This window comes from Bactrocera oleae, chromosome 3 (assembly GCF_042242935.1).
Source record: "Bactrocera oleae isolate idBacOlea1 chromosome 3, idBacOlea1, whole genome shotgun sequence".
Taxonomy (NCBI): domain Eukaryota; kingdom Metazoa; phylum Arthropoda; class Insecta; order Diptera; family Tephritidae; genus Bactrocera; species Bactrocera oleae.
Window position 1 is genome coordinate 22,442,053 of NC_091537.1, and position 23,641 is coordinate 22,465,693.

Consider the following 23,641-nt stretch of genomic DNA (forward strand, 5'->3'; position numbering starts at 1 on the left):
TTGATGTTGCGGGTGCCAAGACTGTATGCATTACATGGAAGGCTTAAAAAAATTGAATGAATGTAAGTAAAAGTGTTAAATATTACCATTACATAATGCTCTTTAGTCAAATGCAATATAAGGTTTCCTAAATTTCTGACGAAAATGTTGCAAAAAACTCGATTTCTGATTTCTATATAAGATCGCGCTTCCCACTCAGTACGTCTGAACTTCGAGTTATAGTGACAAAGATTTTCAAAATTATTTAATTCTGAAATACAATATTATCAGTCAATTGTAGCGGGTTTTGATAGACGATGTTAAGCACTTGGCAAAATTATATCTCCTGGCAGGAACTAAGGGACAACTGATAATTACTGCACTTTTTTGAAGAGGAGAGGAAAGACTGGTTTTACTCTTTTAATAGGAACATTATTTTTAGAGCTAATCATGAAGGAGAATAAAAAGTAAAAAAACAGCAATAAAATAAGAAGAATACGAAAAGGTTAAAATGTATAACAAAAGAAGAAGACGAAAAGCAATACCTGTAGAAAAATAAGAAGGATTATAAGTAGAAAGAGCAGCGGAAGTGGCAAAAGAATAAGAAGGTAAACGAAAAGTAAAAAACAAAAACAATGGTAAAAAGAGGAAAAAGGGAAAATAATAAGAAAAAAACAAGAAGCAGAAAAAAAATAATCATTTTCTATATTAAACTATCATGAGCCAATTGTACTAAGGAAAACTTGTAAGTTTATTCAAGAGATGATTTAAGAGCTGAAAATCATATCTAGTGAATTTATATATGCATTTTATATATTTAAAAATATTGTACATCTTCATTTATAACTCAGTAACATTACAACTAGAATTTAAATAACTAAAAAAAAAGAAGTTTTACCGAAGCTAGAATAGCCTTCACAAACACAAAAGATTGCTTACAAGAACTTTGATCGGTCAGTTTGTATAACAGGTATATGCTATAATTATCTATTTATTCGTAGGTTATACCGTTGTTTTGGATAAGAATCCGTGAGAAACAGACAGACTAACAGACAAATGGACATGGCTAAATCGACTTAGTTCATCACGCTGATCATTTCAAAATAAACTTTATAGAGTCTTTAATGTTTCTTTGTAGGTGTTACAAGCTTCGTGTCTGAAAATACTCTGTTCAGGGTATAATAAGACATAATAAATGTGTTATAAGTCATGTGATATATTATACCTTAGATTAGTAGGCATAAGGAGTTTTTATATTGAATATAACATTTTCATAAAATTAATAAATTTTTACAATTTTGCTTTTACTAAATGGATAACACCGTACTAACAACCTTCATATGTAAAGAAAGAGGGCGAGATGTGAGGGCATAAATGAAAATGTATTATTTGATGATACCCTTGGGACCATATAAAATCATATGAAAGTGGCATTAAATTAAAGCGACACCTAAGCATATTAAAAAACACCTCAAAACATACATATGTTTGTATGTATGTATATCTTCAAGGTTATGTGTGTGCTCGTAAATAAATGCGAACAAAGAAAAGAGAAGAGAGTAAATAATACACAATAGAAATATATAAACCCACAATGGCGCACACATACACATATCTAAGTACTTAATAAACACGCTGTAGTGAGTGTATTAAGTTAACCGAAAACTAACTAGTTTATTACACGGTTAACCCGACTGAAAGTGAACGATTACGATATGAACCAGTCTAATACTAATTAAGCAACGGTTAATTGATACATTTTTAATGTGATTTCTATCGACTAATTTAAATTGTTGTACTAAAATGATAGCTTTTATCTTGGAAATATGTTTATATGAGATTACTCCCGAATTTATGAACAGCATTATATAATAATTCTAAGTTATATTTGATTTCTTCTGTTTTGTTTCCATAATTCATAGCGATTTTGCTTTGCCTCTTTCCTGAGGTATCGTTAGATTTCTTTCCGAAATTTGGAAAAATATTTTGGACAAAGTAGTTAAATTTAAGTTTATCTTAGATATGAAGTTGTTTATAACTAGCTTGCTGAACTATGGGAAATTTCTGTATAATAAAACCCTTTTTACAAAATAAGTCACTTCAAACAAATAGTTGGTACTTAAAAACAAATGGTGCTTGCTTAGACGGTGTTCAGATACTGCAAGTTTTGTTACGGCAACTCGAGGTTTGTGAAATAGTGAGTGAGAGTGAGGCACTGACTTTAACTAGATGAAATTGAAACAATGCAATATATGTTTTAAGTCCAAGTAAGCGAAACTTATAAGAACTTACAAAGATAATAAAAATTTAATTCCAAATACTTGCTTCAACTTCAAAAAAAAAATTGCAGATAAAGAGAGATAAAAAATTTCCTTGTGTGAACACATTCATAAAGCAAATCACTTACATCCTATCTATTCGCGAAATTGCGATTCTTAGATTTCTACTAACCGGATGAGGAAGCGAGTGAAGCACGGATTTAAGAAAAATATAAAATAATAATATCAGAAGCGATTCTTGTTTACCGAAAAGAAATCAAGTAATAAAAGTCAAAGAGACCTTAAGTACTGCAACAACAACACCGTTCCTTTGATGATGACTGACAAAAATTGATGATGACAATCCAAACGATTTTTACGATATTTATAATAAGAAGATAAGAAACAGTCGAAACAGTGAATATGACCTGGCAAATCTGCATTGAATAAGTCGATCCTGGTTCGAAAGGTGATAACCTTTGGTCTTTGGGATTCAAAAGCTGTGATCTATATCAACTACTTGCAAGAGGAAACACGGTCACAGGTCTTTTATGTGCCGAATTACACTCTCGATTCGATATCGATTCGCAGAAAAAACGCTTCCAATTGGCGAAGAAAGCAGTTCATCTTGACAATGTATCGGCTCATACTCCCAATATCTCAATGGTCCAATTGGTTAAATTTGGCCGACAAATTTTTTTGATAGTCTATGTACTTATCAGAACGCAATGAGCCAACGGCAGCAGCATATTTGATTCACGGCAAATAATCTCAAACAAAATGCTGATTTAGTACACTAAATATTATTATCCAGTGATTTCTTTGCTGGGATATATGGTATGCAAATGCATATCATGATACAAACATATATACATACACACATACATTCATATATATGTGTATCATTATTTGATGATAAATGCAAGGCAATGTGTGCTTGTGCGAATTTAGATTATGAATGTATGCTATGTGCTTTGTACACAGTAAAGATGTACGCAAATGTCATGCCTCATATGAATTGTTACTCATACGCACCGTATAGCCTCCGGCATCGTCATCAGTTACAACTGTGCGTCATAAATTTTCATTCACTTTTGTTTTTTTGCTGTTTGTTTCTTCAGCACAATTGTCTCTCTGCATTGCCAAAGCTGCCAAAGCTGCCACACTGTGCATTTCTCTGATCATAACCACCTATTGCTTCCGCGTTTGTCTCTAAGCTCAATTTATAGATGTGCGCTGCTTCGCATTTTATGATTTCAATTTTGCAAATTTCGCTTTGAATGCAAGCGTCTTTATGTGTGTGTTTTGCCTTGAATGTGCTTGCGTGACTAACTGCCGGCTATAGATTTCCAAACAGTTTTATTGCTCATATTCAATTCAGAATTCGCCAGTTCTCAGAATGTTTGGGACGTGGTTTCAGCTTTGAAGTATGCTCAAGCTTATATATATGTACATCTGAGCACTAGTATGATTTGATTTTTGTAGATATGTGTTCATGTCAAATCGATTATTGGAAAGTGATCGTTTATGAAGCAGATACTACACTGACTGCCATCTGTCTAAAATGAACGGTATAAAGTTAGTCAACTTGTTTCACACATTAAAGAGCTGAGAAAAAGTTATGATGTACATGCTCGTATGTGAATATTATCAGATTAATTTGGAAGAAAACCAAAAATTTCTATATAAAATTATATGGAAAAGGTTACTGAACTAAGGAGACGACTTTTGAAATTTTTTATACTAAGAGAGGGAGAAAAGGTGGTGGATACTGTATGAACGTTGACCTCTTTTATCAGAGTCGCTTTGTGAGTCTTGTATTATGCTCTGGTAATATAACTTGTTTGTTAATACTCATTGTAACCCCCTATAAGATAGAGAGCTGTTATGTTGAGCTCCGGTGGTATCTACCTCAGTAAGTGGTACTCAATTCCAACAAATATTTCGTTTAACCAAACTTTTTTTTTTTATACTCAAGCAACATGTTGCTACAAATTATAATAATTTTGTTTACTTATTGGTTGTTAGTATCACCTAAAACTAATTGAGATAGATATCGAGTTGTATATACGTATATGATCAGTGACAGTCTGTCCGTGCAAGCGATAACTTAAGTAAAAATTGAGATATCTTGATGTAATTTGGTATACATCTTCCTTGGCACCAATCGGTCCATTTTCACGCTCAGAAAACGCCATTAAACGAAAACTTTTAAAGTGCCATAAGAGCCGCAAATTAAGATACAGATTTGTAATTTGGTACAGGAGATCGCAGTAGTCAGGGACATCTAGGGCTAAAAACTTTTTAAAAGTTAGGGTGTCTCCGACCCCAAATGCTTTAATGTAAAATCGGATAATAACTAGTGGGCGACTTCTCATATAACGGTTATGTTGAAAACTACTAAAAGTACGATAACTCACTGAATAAAAGAGCCACAATCATTAAATTTCTGAACCATAATGGCAAAGGAGGGCTTTATATGATCTTGTGTAACAATTGAACAATGGGCGTGGCACTGCTAACTTTTAAGTAAAATCCTATCAGGAACTACTTGACCGATTTTTTGGTGTGTGAGGTTACATGAACATTCCCACTAGACACTACAAAAAAAGGAAAAGGGATGATAACCACGTTTACTTTCTATATAACAAACGTTTAAATTTTGTCTAAATCTTTATTGAAATCAAACATCAATAAAGTTATCAGAAGAAAACTTTGCACAAATAGTGCCTTCAAGGTATTTCATCTTACGTCTAAAAGTTGTCGAAATCGCACTACAAGTATAACTTGCGCCGAAAATGGGTAAAAGTAGGTCAACACTTCCCTTAGCCCCCATATACCTTACATAACTATTTTCGAACTTCCGGTTCATTTTATACCCCGTTTTTTGGTCAATATTTAAGAAATCTTAATGAAACTCAGAAAGACCCTTTTTCTAATAATAGTGTATCCTCTTTCCTTAAGTGAATGAGATGACGACTTTCATATTTTCTTTAGTTCAATATAAAGATTTGCCAAGACCTAAAGGTATTCCTCCGCCTTTGTTCCTTGCAAGTTGCAAGAGTATAAAATGTTAGCACTTCCTTACTTGTTCTTCTTAGGGTTTTATAGCAGGTACCACCTGGTTGAAATCAGATTTCGTTTAAACTTACTTAAACTACATTTGTTGGCAGTCGAAGTTTTGATATGACCCAAAAATCAAAAATTGTGATATTAATTGATCACCTGGTGAAGGGCACAGCGGCCAGGGTAAGACAATATCTACTACCCCGAAATATTGGTCATCTTAATCAAATCTCAGCTCCATTTAATGAATAAGGCTACGAACTGCATTCTCAGCTATATATAATGTTGTATTTTTTTTTTTTTTTTTATAAACTTAGGGAGGAATTCGGCGGGCAGAAGTTGAGGTTTTTTTTTGGACGGTTTAAAACAGTTGAAGTATCGCTGAGTCAAGCGCATCGAATTAGAAGAAATAATTCGCAATTTTTGTACAATTTCGTTTTTCTTTTGCAGGCATAACTATGCTATTGGACGATAATTGATATATGATTACCCACAACGATAGCACTTTAGCTCAAGGTCATTGAATTTGCTCTTGCAATGTAGAGAGTATACAACTGATTTGTATACCCTGAATAGGGTATATTAAGTTTGCCACGAAGTTTGTAGCACCCAGAAAGAAACGTCGGATACCCTACAGAATGCGTATATAAATGATAAGCATGACGAGTTTCATCGATTTAGCCATATCCGTTTGTTAGTCCCTCAGTTGTTGAGATATCGATCTGAAATTTATCAGACGTCTCTTTTTCTCATTTGTCAGAACCGTCGATATTGGATCACTGTAGCATATAGCTGACATGCAAACTGAACGATCGAAATCAAGTGCTTGCATGAAAAACTTTTTTATGAGACGAGATATCTTCATGTAATCTCATATTCAGATCGGCTGACTATTGCATATGCTTGCTTTACAAGCTAAGTGATACAAATCAGATTCTTCTAAGGAAACTTCTTCATTAGAGAAGATATCTTTGCAAAATTTGGCATAGATTATTGTTTAAAGTAACGATATAATCTCCGCAGAACCGGACCACTATAGCATATACGAGCTCGTAGCTGCCAAACAAACTGACCGATCAACATAAAGTTCTTGTATGGAATCTTTTGTATTTATGAGGGGTATTATAGCTTTAGTACAACCGAAGTTAAAGTTTTTTTTTGTTTTCATATTTAAATGAAAATATATTGTTAATCTTAAAATATTTAATTTTGTTGTTGTGAAGTATTTGCTGACAATATTTACATATTCTAAAATGACAATTTAATATAAACCAAAATTTAATGAAATTGCAAGAACTTTCCATTCGTTCGAAACACTAAGTTCTGGAAGACACGTTGAAAAGGAATTGACACGCTTAAACTTTGCTAATAACATTATTCAATATAACAAAAGTACTATGTTCAACTTGCATTTTACTAAATTTATTTTCCTTCTTTCAAAATGACAAAGTTTCAAGTGAAATACTTAAAGAAGCCTTGAGGCGATATCCAAGGCGGAAAACCAAAAGCAATTGAAGAGTTGAATGCTTTCACATAAATACAGACATAAATGCACACATGTAAACCCAGAACCAAAGCTGTACACCTGTGTGCATGTTTTCCTTATACATATATTCATGACATGTTGTTGCCACAGATCAGCATATGATTTGCACATCTTCGCTTTGTAAATACTAGTTTGTAAGCCGATAACTACCGCCAATCGCATCAAATTACGCCATACAAAGCACTACAAAGTTTGAAATTTCATGAGCCAACAAATGCCTGAAGTTGTAAAGGCTATAAAGGCAATAGAAAACGTTGCTCGCAAAGGAGTAGCTCTCAAATGCCATTTTATCAATACAACGACGAGCAAATAAAAATCTCGTAATGCTTGCCATGTCACTGGTGGAGGACAAAACTGAATAACAACAAAGAAATTCTTTGATATGACATGCACTTATGTATATACTTATAATATATAACAGTATATATATACCACAAGTATTTATGACACATAGAAAAGATTGAAAGCGAAAAGGAAGCGGTCTCGCTCATTGTGAATCATAAAAGTTCGCAAAATATTTTTTTTCAGTCTTCATTTGATTATTTACTTAAGTATATACACTTATATATGTATTTATGTATAAATGAGTATATATATTATATATTTTATATATTTGTGAATGCTATGGGCGTTAAAAGTGTAAAAATATTGACAGCGGTAACCTCTCAGCAGCTACGCGCTCGCGACGTGTGTGTTGTGTGTCTTGTGGGGCCGCAGCTAATATAACGACAATAACATGTGATGTCAAATCACAAAAAAGAAACATGAAAAATCGGTAACTTCGGTTGTACTAAAGCTACAATACCCTTCACAAATAAAGAGGTTTCCATACAAGAACTTGATTTTGATCAGTTTGTATGGCAGCTATATGCTATAGTGGTCCGATATTGGCTGCTCCGACAAATGAGCAGCTTCTTAGAGAGACAAGGACGTGGGGGACTCGGTTCAGCTCATCATTCCGCTACGAATTTCATAGCAAACTTAATATACTCTGTTCAAGGTATAAAAAGCGAAAAAAGCGGCATATAATTGAAATGTTCGAAGAAAAGAAAGCAAATATTTACATTCTGGCTATTAATACCACAACAAGGAAGTTGAGTTCGCTGGAACTGGTTGTTGGTTGGTTGGTAAAGTTATTATTATCATAAATATTATTCTAAATTGTATTTGTTGTTATACTCCATTAAGAATAGAAGCAGAAAGACATTGATTTAAGTCAAGTTCTTTTCTTGGTTCGACATGTCCGTTGGAAATTTGAATCGTTTGTTTTTTTTTTGGAAAAATTGCAGCTTATTGAAACTCTGAAAAAGGCATCACTTCTCCCTATTTGGCCCACAATTTGCCTTCTCCTAGTTCCCGCCGCCATCTACTGAATATAATTATTAACTGTTGGTTAATGGTCAGTGTTGGCACGGATTTTTAATTGTCGAAACTTTGTTAGAGAGTATGTTCGTTTCCAGAAAACTCTTCGTCACAACTTATGCGATGCATAATGAAAATCAAATCTATCGAATTTACGTGATTTCTTTACAGTCACAGAGGGTAATTTTGTTGAAAACTTGTTAAATCGGATTGGTTTTCAAACTTTTAGCCCACTAAAAACTTTATAATGTGCGAGGGAATTTTTTAAACACAGCGAATATTAAATATCCAAATGATTGAACATTAATTGAATTGTTTTAGGGGCATGGACGCTTTAGAGAATATTGGCAAAGTACAGTCAAGTTTAATGCTCTAACGCTAAGCACTCGCTTTAAAAGTGCTCTCAAAAGACTCATTTCAGCCATATTTACATTTATCGTGAAACCTCAGGAAGGAAAGTGATAATTTTTTTGAGTAACCCTTTTGATATTTTAGAGTAACCCTTTCGGTGATTGATATTAGGCTACCGGTGTAGTTTTGAACATGACTAATTGCACTACAACTCGCCGAAAACTTCTTCTCGGTGACTTAAATTCTGAGCTATTTTTTGTCTTCTAAGTTGATAGATCCAATTTAGAGTAAGTCTAATAAGACTTTCGTAAAATTTAGCAAAATCGCGTCAAAAATTCCTAATTAACAGTGAACACTCTTTCATCCAAGATGCTATTCGTTTCCTACCAACCTCGTAGTCCTCACACACTCAACTCTAGTCGAGTAATATACTCCAATATTTTTTAATATTTATACAATACATTTAAATATATGTTATATAACACAGCAATTTAAAGATGACAACAATATGAACAAGAGTTCATGAACTCAAAACCCCCATTCTTATATCTCAACGAGCAATTGCGAGTATGAAACTTCATCCGAGTGTCGCAAAATTAGGCAAAAGTAAAGCGGATATGTTTTATGCTACTTCCTATTTCCATATTGTATATACTACAATACTTGCATATATTGAATAGCTTTCAAAGTACAGATAAAAAATTAAATGAAGTCAAATGGCAGCCAGCATAAATCGCGGATTATGTCAGTGGCAAGTAGAAAGCGGCTACACCAAATAAAATACTTCTATATTTGTATACATATGTATAAGTATATAAACTTATATTATATATGTCATTCTATATGTAATATGTATGCCATACGTCAGTGGAGATGTCAAATGCGTTGGCAGCGACATCGGAACCCGCAACATAAACCATGAATGGCAGCTTGCGTTGCAAAAAGCCGCAAAGAACTCGTTCGGCGGGAAATAAAAATGTGCAAATAAAATCGAATCACACTAATAAAAGCACATACATTAAGCTTAACTCACATTTACACACGCCTGCTGACACATACCTACGTAAATGTACGTAAGTATTTGTGACAGTATTTATATTTGGCGACGTTAAAGTAGATATGGAAGCCATTGCCAAAACTCATGGTGCGGAACTCAATTTAAGAGCATTTGAATAGCTTTGCAGACTATTTTAAAACACACATTTCTTACAATCAGTGTTGCTATCTAGGGTGTGCCATATATTAGTTCGCAGGAATGTTTTCTTTAAGCTCACAAAAAAAAGTCAGGGTGAGTTGAAACTGGAGATCTAAGAGGTCAGTCGATTCATCAGGGCATTTTTGTTGTAGAGACTATGAGACTACATAGTTTGATTCGAGGGAATGAGTAATCATCCATCGATGTCCATTTTCATCGATGCAACGGCGTTTCATGACATCTGTTAAAGCAATGAATTATTTGTTATAATTCTTAATGTTGTCAGTAAAGCTTCACTATGTCAAGACATTGATATTGCACCACCTCTGTCGGTAACGAAATATAAAAGTTGTTCAATGTTTACATATCAACATTAAATATGGTGTACCCTGTATGTAGTTAAATATATTAAAGTTCTTTTTATTAAGGTCGGGCTGCTATTGAAATGTAAATAACAAACTAACCAAAAGTATTCTGAAGGAACCGAATTGTGTAAAAACTGTTTCATTAAATTTTTCAGTGCAAGGCTTTAAAAATTGAAATACTTGCCTGGATCCATAACTATGATTTTCAGACGGCTAATCATGCGCAGCTATCAAACCAGCAATATTGTTTTTAAGCCATCGCTGTGTGGTCAGAATCTTGCTGGAAGATCCAATTCTCTCCATTGGAGAGAGTATTGCTTATGGGGTTACATGGCTTTCACGGCTTTAAAAAATCGCTCTTTTTATTGTCTTATTTAATTCTATAACATCTCTAAAATATTTTCCTAAATGCTGAGGTCGATCCCAGTTATAGTTTTCGAAATACAGCCTTGAAAATTTGCTCTCTCGAGATCAGCTATATACTTGTATTCACTTAAAATTTTTAAAAAATATTTTTCGCAAACTACTCAACCGATCTGAATGAAATTTTACTCAAGTCTTCGAAATTTACTATGCAAGGTCTTGAACAAAGGATTTTGTTTTTAATTACAACAATTTAAAATAAATATCCAGAAACTTTCACCAAGATTTGAATATTTTTGTAAAAACGTCTACAAAAAATACAATTTTCACTTTTTTATATACTTTTTTCGTTCAATACCTAGTTTATGGTCTTAATTAAAACATATATTTTTTATCTTTTTACTTCATATGATCCTGTAAGAAGTTCTGCTGTCAATGCAAATCCTTGGAATAAAAATTTGGAGCTTTTGCGTCGTTTTGTTTATTAAAAACTTCTTCAAGAGTGAAAGTTTTTTCATTTGTAAAACGGATACTTTCATGTCCGTTGACCGCATGCTACTGAAGAAGCCTCTTGCAACTATTAGGCCTAATTTGATTCAAACGCGTTGTCAGAAAATGACCAGTTAAACGGCGGTATGCTTTTATGTGGATCATTATCTCAAAGCTTGTAGGCGATCTTATATTACTATTACATAATATAATATATTGTTTCTAACACATACATACATATAGTGTAAAAGGAAAAGAAAAACCCACATTCTCAAGATGTTCGACCAAGTTGGTGCTTCTTTTTAGGAGACCAAATAAGGAAAGGCTAAGTTTAGATAGAACTGATCAGTACATTCCCCTAAATTTAAAAGCCAAAAAAACCGGTATGCTGGCTTAATTTCTTTGAGATTTCGTGCTTGATATGGTTTAAAGTTAAGATGGCTAAGAAAAAATATTGTTTTATTTGATAACCAATATATTAGCAATAAAACTATCTAGGTGGACTGGAAGAATTAAGTTAAGATTGATTTTGTCCAACATCTTATGTCTCCTAAATGACTGCCTGAATGAAAAATAAAATACCCTTTGCAATTGTATTGAGTTATCTTTTATACTGACAGATATATAGGGTATGTACCATATATATTAAACCTAACGAAGAGAAATTAATATATTTGATGGTCAGATGTTAGAGGAACATAGATAACACTTGCACACATTTTTGGACCAGAGTTGCCAGATATTTCAGATACTACATGTGCTAAAATAAGTTTTGGTACGCAGTCCCTTAACTATGGTAAATAGTTTATATCATTACAGCGAATTTCAAGCTTTCTTCGACAAGTCTCCATAGGATTATAAATATATGGACTTATATGTACAAGATCACGCTCGTACATTTATCATATACATACATATATCAGCTCTAATACGCCGTTTGTATAGAGTCTCGGAATTATAATGAATATACACTTATGTACATATGCAGTTATGTCCTCAAGCATGTAAAAAAATGTTATTTTAAGGCGGAAGCATAAATGTGACACTAAAGCCTTGCCCTGCATGAAAGGGTGCACTGATAAAAGCTGCATAAAAGAAAAATGGCGAAAGATCTACAAAATGCAAAAACTAACAGCTTCATTGCCGCAGGAAATTTACTTTTAAGATGTTTGAACGAACGCAACGGTTGAAAGACTATAAAGTGGAATCAGTCAACAAAACGAAATGGTTGGCTATCACCAGGTGCTGATACGAGTACATGTTTGCATACCTGGTGAATTTTTCCAGAACGGGAGTAAGAAAAAAATAGCGAATAAAATTTTAAAACTCGTTGCTGCGCTAGGGTTGCTTTAATCTGACAGGGATTTCAACTTTTGCTTCAATTTTGCGTCATCCATGGTTTCCCTCGTAAAATAAAGGAATAATGCATTTGAATCTATGAAAAGTGGGAGTGTCTTAAGTGACCGTGTGGTCTTAAGTGACCGTCATCAACAACATAGCAACAAATGGTATCAAAGGTATTAATAAGTCTATTTGATTCATCACCAGCCCAGTCCAGTTTCTTTTCTCTTCTTTTTAACTTTTACAATGCATTTTTCCGAGAATTAGGATTTTACCAAGAATTCTCCAATATTATGGACTTATCAGACTTTAAAACGGGTCGTGTGATTTTTGTTTTTTGTTTTTTTATTACATGATGTCAGTGACAGTATTTCGTGAACCATCAAATATAATGTATGAAACGAGATTCGTATGAGCCTTTCTCTGTGTTAAACGTTATTTTATAGCTTCATATATTCCAATATTCAACTAATGAGAACTTCCTCGCGTTCATCTTATGACCGTGAAAACTATTACATAGCTACGGTTGAGTCAGACTACATATCAGTATTTGCAATGGGACGATCTTTAGTTCTAAGGTGATATTCTTTGACGAAAAGTGTAGTTTTTATGCCAGTTTCTCTCCACATGAATTCACAATTTCCATTCTCGTTATTTTTAAGTGGTCAAAAAATTGTATGTAAAACACAACAACAATAAACTAAATGATTCTTTACAGACGCATGATCGCTATGTTTAATGCTACTAACCTTGGTTTGACAGATTTTTAAAAATTAAATACATATAATTTAATGGTTTAACCAATAATTTAACTTTAATATAAAGATAAGAGTTTGCCATTACGTTTTCAAATTGATTTCGGACAAGTCACTCGAATGATTTCCAGCCAAGAGATCCAATTTTCGAACACCTTTTGGAGCAATTGGGACTGTTTGTCAGCAATAACGAATATTCTGTTTCAAGCCGTCAATCGTCTCGACCTTATCTGCATAGATAAGTGACCCCACAAAAATATGTTCTTGTAGACCACATCACAGGCTTACGACGCGGGATAATGCGCTCACTAAAAGTTTCCTTCAAATAATAGATTGTTAGAATAGATTGGCTCTATGACATTTAGTGCCGTCTTGTTGAAACTATATGTTCTCCAATCCAGTCACGAAAAAGTCACTAATCATGCTCTATAGCATTCTCAATTGACTGTAACATTATTGCCACATTAATTTTTGAAGAAATGTGGGCAAATGATTCCCTTCTCCCATATAGCACACCAAACAGTAAGTTTTTGAAGATGTCACGGGGTTTCAATAATGGCTTGATTTGGTTTTTGTAAGCCTGCAATCCAAAACCCTACCGAAAAAGCTTCGATAAAGTGGATGGACGGGTCGTAGATTACTCCATGTGACCTATTGTGAGATTGAGACAACTATTGCCATTAGTGGGACTAGCATACATTCAATATTGCATGAACATTTGACTGTAAAAAATATTTGTTCACGTTGGATCCCATACAATTTGTCAATCGCTCAAAAAAAGGTTCGTGTCAATTGGTCGATAGAAATATTAAAATATAGATCGAAACATGTCTATGAGCTCGTGACAGGTGATGAAAAAGAAGTCGACTGTATGGGTGTTTCAACATGAGTCGAATCTAACAAAAGTTTTTCGCGCACGAAGCACTTTCAAGCAAATCGTAGCCTGTTTGTTTTTTTAAACCGGGCATGTTGTAAATTAAGCAGTAGAAAAACGCAGATCAGTATAGTTTGAGTGGTATAGAACTATTTCTTTGCCAGTTGCCTTTCAAGCAATCATGAAAACCAACCACGTACGACGGATCACTCTTCACCATGACAATGCGAGCTCTCATACATCAACTGAAACAACAGAATTTTTGAGCACTCAAAACTACAATGAGTCATCCACCGTATTGTCCTGAATTGGTACCGAATGACTTCTTTTTAATCCCAACTAACTAAGAGGTCACGTTTTTCGACACCTGAAGAGGCGGTTGATACTTTCAGAATGCATGTTTTGGAAATATCTCTATCAAAGTAGCAAAAGTGACAATTGGTTTAAACGGCAAAGTTTATAGACCTTTATGGATAATATTTAGAGCAATTTTCGATGATTAAACAATTTTTGTTTGTTCTCGAATATCGAAATATAAAAGCAGCCCTCATACATAATATGACTATTTCGTCCATAGCCTAGTATGTAGGTACGGCCCTCACCTCCTGAAAAATACTTTGTATTAACTTTGTTAGATACTAATGTTGAGGGAAAAATCTTTATACGTTTTTAGAAAAAATTTAAAAACCTTTATACGTTTTTAGAGAAAATGCTAACTTTCACATACTATTATGGACTTAATTAAGTACTGCTATCTCCAACATTTAAATTATATATACATTAACACTCGTATGCGTAGAAACTGTGAAACGAGGTCAACAACTAATATAGATGCCTTAGTTATCAGCTGTCGCGGACATGAAATAGCTGTATATACTCTTACGTATGTATGGCAGAAGGAAAATTGATTTCACATGCAGCAGATGTTGTGAAAAGTCTGATGGAGCAAGGGGAGCACTAAGCTTTTACTTTCTTTCGGAAAGCATATAAAAATGCAGAAATAAATGGAATTTAAACAATCAGGTGAAAGAAAATGAAAAAAAATTATTATTAATATATGACTATTTTTAATAAGCCTCCATGTTTGTACAAATAAGTTTTCATATGGGTACAAAACATAAAATAATTTGGAAGAAATTTTATACTATCTTAACCAAAAGTAATAAATGCGACTCGGTAAAATACTTTAGTTTTTCATTTAGTGCACACAAATAATGGATGTAAAATTCCGTTTTTTCTATTGTATAGGAGAAAGAAACTTACTTAATATTACTGAGTTTGCAGAAATTTTAAATTTCAATTTATACAGAATGCCTTAAATATGTTGTGAAGAGAAGCTATTTTCTATCGAATGCTATACGAATTTTTTTCTAAGAATATATAAAACAATTACTATAAAAAATTTTCGAAAATTTGTGGTCAATCCCAACAAAAATCGAGCAATATTGGTTGAGTTTTGGGTGCGAGCGCAGAGGGAGTGACTAAGTTTTCTAAATAAAATTTTACAGACATTTTTGAAATATAATATATACAAATTAAGTCAAAAAATATTCTAAGCTACAAAATGCTATGAACTAAGTGTTGAAATAATTTAATCTAGAAACCCTTTCATTTTTTTCAGTCTACACCAATAGTATAATAATTATAATGATTAATTAAATTAATAAAAAAAAAATTTTATCAACACTTTCAAGGACGAAATACAAAGATATTTTCATAACTGCTTCCTCACAGCCTCACATTGCATTTCTGTAATATTGCATGTATACAACAGGCAACCCCTAAGTGCAATCGTTTTTCAAATATCTTGCAAGGTGCGGTAAATTGAAGTTAGAAAAGCTAGCATTAAGTCGGACGACGGGGCGTATGAGTAATGCGTTGGTAAGTGGTGGGAGCTAATACGTTATGGCTTCTGTGTATCTACTCAACATTCAAAGTACACGTATTTGCGCTTAATCATATATATAAAATTACGCAATGTCTTGTTTACTTCCATGTCAGCGGATATATGGGAATATTCTTAACCATATATAGGCAAGAGTATACAGCAACTTCTATTGGTAGATCAAAGTATTATATATACTTGTTTGTGCTTGTATGATTGACGCGTAATTTGCTGCAAAGTTGAATATCTTTCTACCCTAGAAATATGTTGTCTGTTCGACCATTGATATTTCGATATATTGAGTAATAAAGTGAAATATTGCGAAGACACCAGTTATTCGTGTTTTTTGGTACTTTAAGAAAGTTAGTTACAGCTTTAGAATCAATTAAGTTATGGAACTAAAATTTTGAGCATAGGAGAGATGGCTTATAAGGTTGTACCATATTTGTATATGCCTTCTTTCTTCAAAAAGTCTTGTAAATTGTGCGTTAAATATTTAAAAGATGAACAAAAAGAGAATCTAGAAATAAAAATCAGGGATATTGGTGGCAAAACGGTTAACAAAATGGCTGCCTAAACATGGTGCTGTGCCAAATATATGTGAAACAGGTTTTGAATATGAAGCATATTCGGATTCCCTTTGACTTAATGCTGTTTTAACGTTAAGATATATAAGTACAATATCTTGATAAACGAAGTTGGTAATGCCTGGGACAGTTTGATTTAGTATAAAAAATTGGGAAAAATTCTTTCAGTGTTTACCGAAGTTCCAATTACCATTTAATTGCCCCATTTTATCTTTTTAGTGGTGAAAGGGATTTATATTTATTATTTATTTAATTTTCTAAATGTAGCTTTTACGAGTATAACTAAGCATTTTGTTATCCACTTCTTTATTTATCGTACTATCAAAATGTACATCACATAACAGTGCTACAAATTTTTAACTATCTCTTTTAGCTACGCTTGTGCAACAACCCGACATAGTTTTCGCCTCCGCCGGCACTGAAAGTTACCTGTCATACCCCGCTGCCTCCAATGTACCAAGTTATTCAGCGTTACACCGCAGCAGCCAACAATACACACAACAGCAGTTACAGCGTAGTCATCAACAGCAGCAATCAAGCAATATCAATATGCTGGACTTCCGTGGTGCATTCGTGGCACCCACAGCTTCGGCTGAGCAACAGCCGGAGCTGACTACTTACCCACCGCCGACATTTGATTTTGGCATGCCACGAAATATAACAGCGCGTTCGGGTCAAACGGCAGCGATAAATTGTCGAGTCGAACATTTGGGTGATAAATCGGTGAGTATGATGAGCGAAAGGTGTTGTGTGTATATAAATAAATGCGTGCATATATAAACGCTTAAAAAATCTGTATAAAATAATCTTCTGTGTAATATCCAGAACGTGTGTATTACTTACTTTGGTTCATTTAAGTGTTTCCTTTTACTCAATCCTATAATTCTCTTCTCGCTTCCAGTTCTACAATTATTGCCTTTCTTCACACTTTAAACTCACTTCCTTGCTTTACTGAAATTTCATATTTATATTTGCTTATTTGGTTACTTGTAAGCTACTTTCAATTTTGGAAAAGACTTTTCCTAAGGATTCCTCTTGAAATCGAAATCAAAATATTTTATTTACTGTGAAAATATCTTAAGGCGCAAAAATTCGATTTGATTTCAAACTTGAGCTAGCAAACAAGTTCTCTTTAAGAAAATTCATATTTTATAATATTTATGTATTTGTATTAGTTGTATCCCGTTTGTTTGTTTGCAGTTATAAGAATTTATTTTGAAAGTCAACTTTATTACTTCTAATAAAATAAAATTATGTTATTGACATAAATTTTACAGTATTATTTTATTGGAATGAGAAAATAACTTCACAAAATCAATTTTACACTTTCTAGACCTGAGAAGTAAGATTTATTATTTAATACAGATTTTATTTGTTTTAATTTAAAATTTATTATTATATTGCAAAATGTCTGTGGCATCAATTTTATTTTTGACATTATTACTTCTTGCATTTGATAATCATAATAAATTTCATTTAATTATTTACTTGTACTCTAATTTTCAAATAGGTAGCAACCTTTTTCAAAAATACATATGTACACATATCGAAATGATATATATTTTAAAGCTGATTATTTCGACGCCAATTTTTTAAATTTTCTTCTAGGTGGCAACGCTGGTAATTTTTATGTTTTACGCCATACAGACATACCACTCATATACTAAAAAATATATGTACATACATATGTATTTATATTCAATTCGGTACAGCCTTAATTTTTATACTGTGACAGAATTTTGTTGCGTTAAAAAACTTGGTTGCAGTCGACAAATTTACAATTGTAACTAAAGAAGTTCGCTTTGAAAACAGATTACCAAGTGTAAGAATAGTAATGTGACTGGAAACAGTTAACTGTTCCACTACAAATCTCTTATAAAATTCTTGAATTGACATTGATTGAGTGTATAATGCAAATTGTAACCAAATAGGCGTAATTGAGAGATTTCCACATTACCTTGGTTTGTAATGATCTTCTTTTTTTCCTTGTTTGATTAGTTTTATAGCCGCCTAAGCGATTCTAATGACCGATTCTAGCTAAACAAGTGGTTGAGTTTCGATTTGTTGAAGTATTCGGAGTCATTAGAGTTGGTTATTGTTTATCTTCAACAAACCGAGAGCAATAAAGCAATTAAGCAATTTTGCAACATACTATATGTACATGTATGCATCTATATAGAAAGGTCTGATGTAAGGGTCGCATCAGATTTCATGTTTGTTTCATTTAGAGCAAACTTTACTCAATACTCTGCATGATGGTTATAGATCACAGCAACTGTTTCAAGATAGATCAAATTGCATAAAACTGTCAACAGTAGCGATTGAGCCAAAATATTTCATACTTTCCCATCACTTCCAACTTTTTCTACTGGATCAACAAAAATATTTTCATTCTCTTTGTGCATATTTAAACCGATTTACTAATACTCTTACTGTTATTTCCTCTTTGACCCATAAACATGAAGATTAAGAAATGTGATTGACTTTTTGTTTTCCTGCAAATACCAACAATCGCAAAACTTATACGCCAACAACAACAATGCCTGCGACCGTTAGTCTGTCGATTTTTGCATTCCACTTATTGCACTTTGCGCCAATCGACAACTTGCTCCTACATAACTTCCAGCGGCAAATATTGCAGTGTTTTCTCTGCCCTGCTGTCTTCACTTTGCTATTCCTTTGGCTTGTGCCATGGCAATTTGGTTCATCAAATGAAATTCCCGGAAGCAATATTGGTTTTTACTCTATCTGCGCTCAACTCAACGCAACTCAACTCAACTCGTTTCAATTTCTTCGATGGATTTATTTTTGTTTTTTTTGCTTGTGTTGTTGTGTTTTTAGAAATTTTTTGTATGTTGTTTGCATTATTTAGTGTGTGTTAAGCTATGGAACTGAAGTTAAAGTATATAATATGTACGAAGATACCTAGGTAAATACCTATTAATTTAATACCTTGATTTGAATATTTTATTTGACTGACTCTCCTATTCACTTCATTTCTTTGTTTAGTTGTTTTTATATTGATTTTCAATTTAATTTACTGTTTAAGTAAAATGTAAGTGTTTCATATTATTTTAATGTTATTATCAATGATAAATATCGTATTTTTTATCATTCGCAGGTTTCATGGATCCGAAAACGAGATTTACATATTCTAACCGCTGGCATTTTGACTTATACGTCCGACGAGCGATTTCAGGCAAGTATTGCTTGAGCCCAAAAAGTTAAATTTCACACAAATTCACAAGTTATTATTATTATTATAATTTCTAGGAAAATAGAAATTGATTGCATCTTAAGGAGGTCACCCTATATTTCCAATTGTTCCCTATTTTTTCAGAAAATTTCAATTTTCACCTCGTCAATAACACTCCGAACTTGGCCAACTCGTCTGCTTTTTCGAATCTATTATTTTTTAACCGGGAAGCTAAATTATGGACAAGTGGAGTTGGCCTGCTAGTAAGCTTAAGTTCTTTCTACAATTGTTCACTACGTTGAAATTAATCTTTGGCGACGACAAGGCTATCAATGCCGTCTGGCTATCTGTGTATATGGCAGCTTTTTGTATCCTCCCGTAGTTATTCAGTAGAACTCCACAGGCCTTCTCTATACCTAGTACTTCCACTTGGAAGATGCTAGCTGAGTTTGCTAGACGGTTGAAGAGATATATCAAGATCCTCGGAGTATATCCCCATTCCTACTACGCAGTCCATTTTGGACCTTACATAACTATATAATACTATAATTATAATCTATATTTGTATATGAGTACTTTGGGAGCAATCCCTTTGGTAAACTTTAAAACATAAAAAAAAAATTTATTAGGGTTTTGAAAAATTCCGATAGGTGGCGCCAGAGCCGAATTGTTGCAGAAAACTGTATTTGTTTTGATCTATACTCGTATATTTAAAAAATACTATGTTTACACTAAAAAGCCCAAGCATATTTTCTCTACTTATTTTCTTCTAAAATTGATTTAAAATTTAAAATTATATATCTAGTGAGTGAAAAAACTTAGAATATTCCTTATTTTAGAAAATATAATTTTAGTCGAAGGGAATGTCGGGTAGAAGACTTATTTTTAACAGCTCCGCTTTTTTTTGGTTGTTTTCGGGACGAGCAATACATATTTCTTTATGGACTGCATATTCATATGCTTTATAATCGGTATACGAATTCTATTAAAAATTAATAAGATTAAAAAGTTTCTTTAAATATATCAAAATGTTCAGTGAAACGAGATTAATTGATATCCTGTTGAAACTCCGTACCTATAAGGAACATATCCTTCATCATCAGCTTCGAAAAACGGAGAAATAGCTTTGCTCTCTCGAAAAAATTTGGTTTGGTCCAATACCCAGAAAAAAAGTAGGTTTTTCCGTATCGTGTTAAGGACTGAGCTCGAACTTAGTCCTTTCATAATTGTGTTTTGGTGCCACAATAAGAGCTTGTGTACACTGAACGATCGGAATTAAATGCTTACATTGAAAACTTCTTTATTTGACGAGATATCTTCACAAAATTTGACATGGATCATTACCTAAGACAACAATACTATCTCCAAAGAAATTGTTTAGATGTGAACTCTATACCATATATGTAGCTATGATATAAACTGCACGATCGGAATCAAGCTCTTGCATGGAACGTTTTGGTTTTGTGAAGGGTATTATAGCGTCGGTGAAACAGAAGTTAGCATGTTTTTTTTTTTTTTAGAAATAAAATGTGATTAATTTTAATAATCCGCCAAAAAATGCTAAAAACGCAGCTGAGTGTCATCGATTAGCTTAATAGCAAATGGATTTATTAAATAATTAAAATTGAGCGAATTTCATTATTTCCGCGCACAAATTAAATCCGTGGGGAAACTAATGCGTTTACTTTAAAACTTTCAACGCACAACCCGGGCAATGCGAAAATTGCAAATGTCTTCTAATTGCATTTAAGAATTGGGCGAAAATTGTTGAGTTTGGTTTACTTACACTTACAAACAAGCAATGAATATAAATCTAATTTTAGCGATTTTAGCAAATATTCAAACTAAATTCATTTGATTAAGAAACACACTCACAAACACACATATACATATGTGCTTGCATGCAGAAGCGTGCTTGCTAAGGGAGAAAAAACAAAGGAAGCAACCTCGCAGCGCACAGTTTCGCTCGCATACCGAAACAAAACACGAAAACCGCAAACTTTTCAACGAAGTTAATTTTTGATTCGAACTAACGTGGGCGCTGATCACGCCCTTCGGCTCCAATTAACATATTGCTAACTAATTTCGACTCGCTGTCCGTGTCACTGTCGAACTTCTGATTGCGCTGCGTTTGTCGAACGCACGTCCGAAAATGCGCACAGCTTTTGTTGTAGTTTAACTTACGTGATTATAAGTATACGAATATAGTAACGCACACATGTACACATTTATATATATACTTGTAGTACATATTGCTTCATGCACACAATCGCCCATATTAGCTTTCCGCAAATGTGCGCTCGATTGCTCAACTTGCCTGCTTTTGTATTCACAGGTTGTACGCACCGCTGATTTCAAGGATTGGACGCTGCAGGTGAAGTATGCACAGCCACGTGACAGCGGCATCTATGAATGTCAAGTAAATACGGAACCGAAGATCTCCATGGCTTTCCGGTTGAATGTCATAGGTGAGTACGCAATGAGAAAAATAAAAAGATAAAAAACGAATACAGAATAACTGAAGCTTCAGCGCTCTTGTAGCTTGAACATTTTAATTCATTATTTAGTTCTTTGATTTCGCTGGTACAAGTGGTAAGTTTTCGTTAATTATCAATTACCTCGAAATATCGATATCGATATCGATATAGGCATACAGATATATCGTATTGGTAAATCTATTCTAATTTACATGAATATGGAATCTTTTTTTTATTGGTCGACTGACTGTTTGCCTAACTGATAATGGAAAATTGAATGTTGTTGATCGAAAAATGTTTCTTTCCTTCGTCCCTATTAAGATGAACCGAAACAAAAATTTTTATAATTCCCTAACTTCTTCAAACCGCCCCAACTATGGCGCAAGGTGAATTATCAGGTTGCCGAGCATAGCCATGGTTGTCGTTTCTCTACTCACATATCTTTGACGGAAGTATGGGTGGGAAAGAGTCGCTAGAGGAGAGGCGTGGTGAGCTTTTTACGCGAGGTGAGCCGCCGCACGGCGATAGTAGGGCAGCGATACGAGTGTTGAGTTCGCTTGCTGTGCGGTCAAGACTGGCAACGACTTATTATATGATTAGATTGGGGAGCCTGGCTACAGCGGTATTGCAGGAAACTTTAAGACTAATGAGCTTACTAGGAATGGTACTTCAGTCTCAATAACTGCAGATTTGGAACGAGTAGGAACTCCGTTAGCTTCTTGTAGTTTACTACTGTACTGTTGGGCTTCAGCTAACTAGGCTAGCTCATTAAGCAATGGTCAACTACCAGCAACTGTACAAGATCTTTCTGGCCTAAGGTAAATCGTAAGAGGCCTAGTGAATTCTTCGTTCTTCCACCTTTCAATGAGAGCAGAAGTTCAAACTGGATACTGTACGATGGGGATTCATGCAGTAAGATTAAATATCTTACCGGATGCCTGAGGCATCAGCTGTTTTGAAGAAGACGAGGTAGAATCATCTCAACACTTCCTAATAGAATGTCCCGCAATTACCAACTCAAGACAAAAAAAACCTCAGATTTCATACTTTAAGACATACAGTTGAAATATCGAAGTTGAACGATTCCAAAAGGGTTTTGAAGTAGTCATGTAACAGCGGAATATATTTCATTCGATTAACTATGCCTTAAGTAATGCATTGACCTGATATCACTCTGTTCTCATACCTTTATACAAAAACTTGATTTGCTTTGTAATCAATAAGTATATCATTTCTAGTACAGCTCTCGTTTATCCATTCATTAGAGTATAGTAAATTAGTTATATTAAGCAGCAAGCTGTGGTGTTCCTATCTGGAAAATTTCTTCGGAGAAATGAAAAAGCTTTCCATACAAACACTGGAATCCGATTTTTCAATTTGTATGGCAGCTGTATGCTATAGTGGCCTGATATCAGCGGTTCCGGCAAGTGAGGAATTCTTTGGGAAGAAAAGGACATGTGCAAAATTTCAAACCGATATCTCAAAAACAGAGAAGCTAATTCGCGTATATACAAGACCTTCGATTTTAGTTAAAAAATTATATTTTCTTAGA

At 33.6% G+C, this 23,641-nt stretch overlaps 1 protein-coding gene across 1 annotated transcript in view; it reads left to right on the forward strand.

Annotated features, from left to right (window-relative positions):
- The window catches only part of dpr2 (defective proboscis extension response 2), a 154,980-nt gene that overhangs the window by 95,558 nt on the left and 35,781 nt on the right, over positions 1–23,641 (forward strand). Inside the window, exons 2-4 of the mRNA XM_036366728.2 lie at positions 16,790–17,139; positions 19,538–19,615; positions 21,948–22,080. Coding sequence (XP_036222621.2) covers positions 16,790–17,139; positions 19,538–19,615; positions 21,948–22,080 — 561 coding nt within the window. The remainder of the gene's footprint in view (positions 1–16,789; positions 17,140–19,537; positions 19,616–21,947; positions 22,081–23,641) is intronic.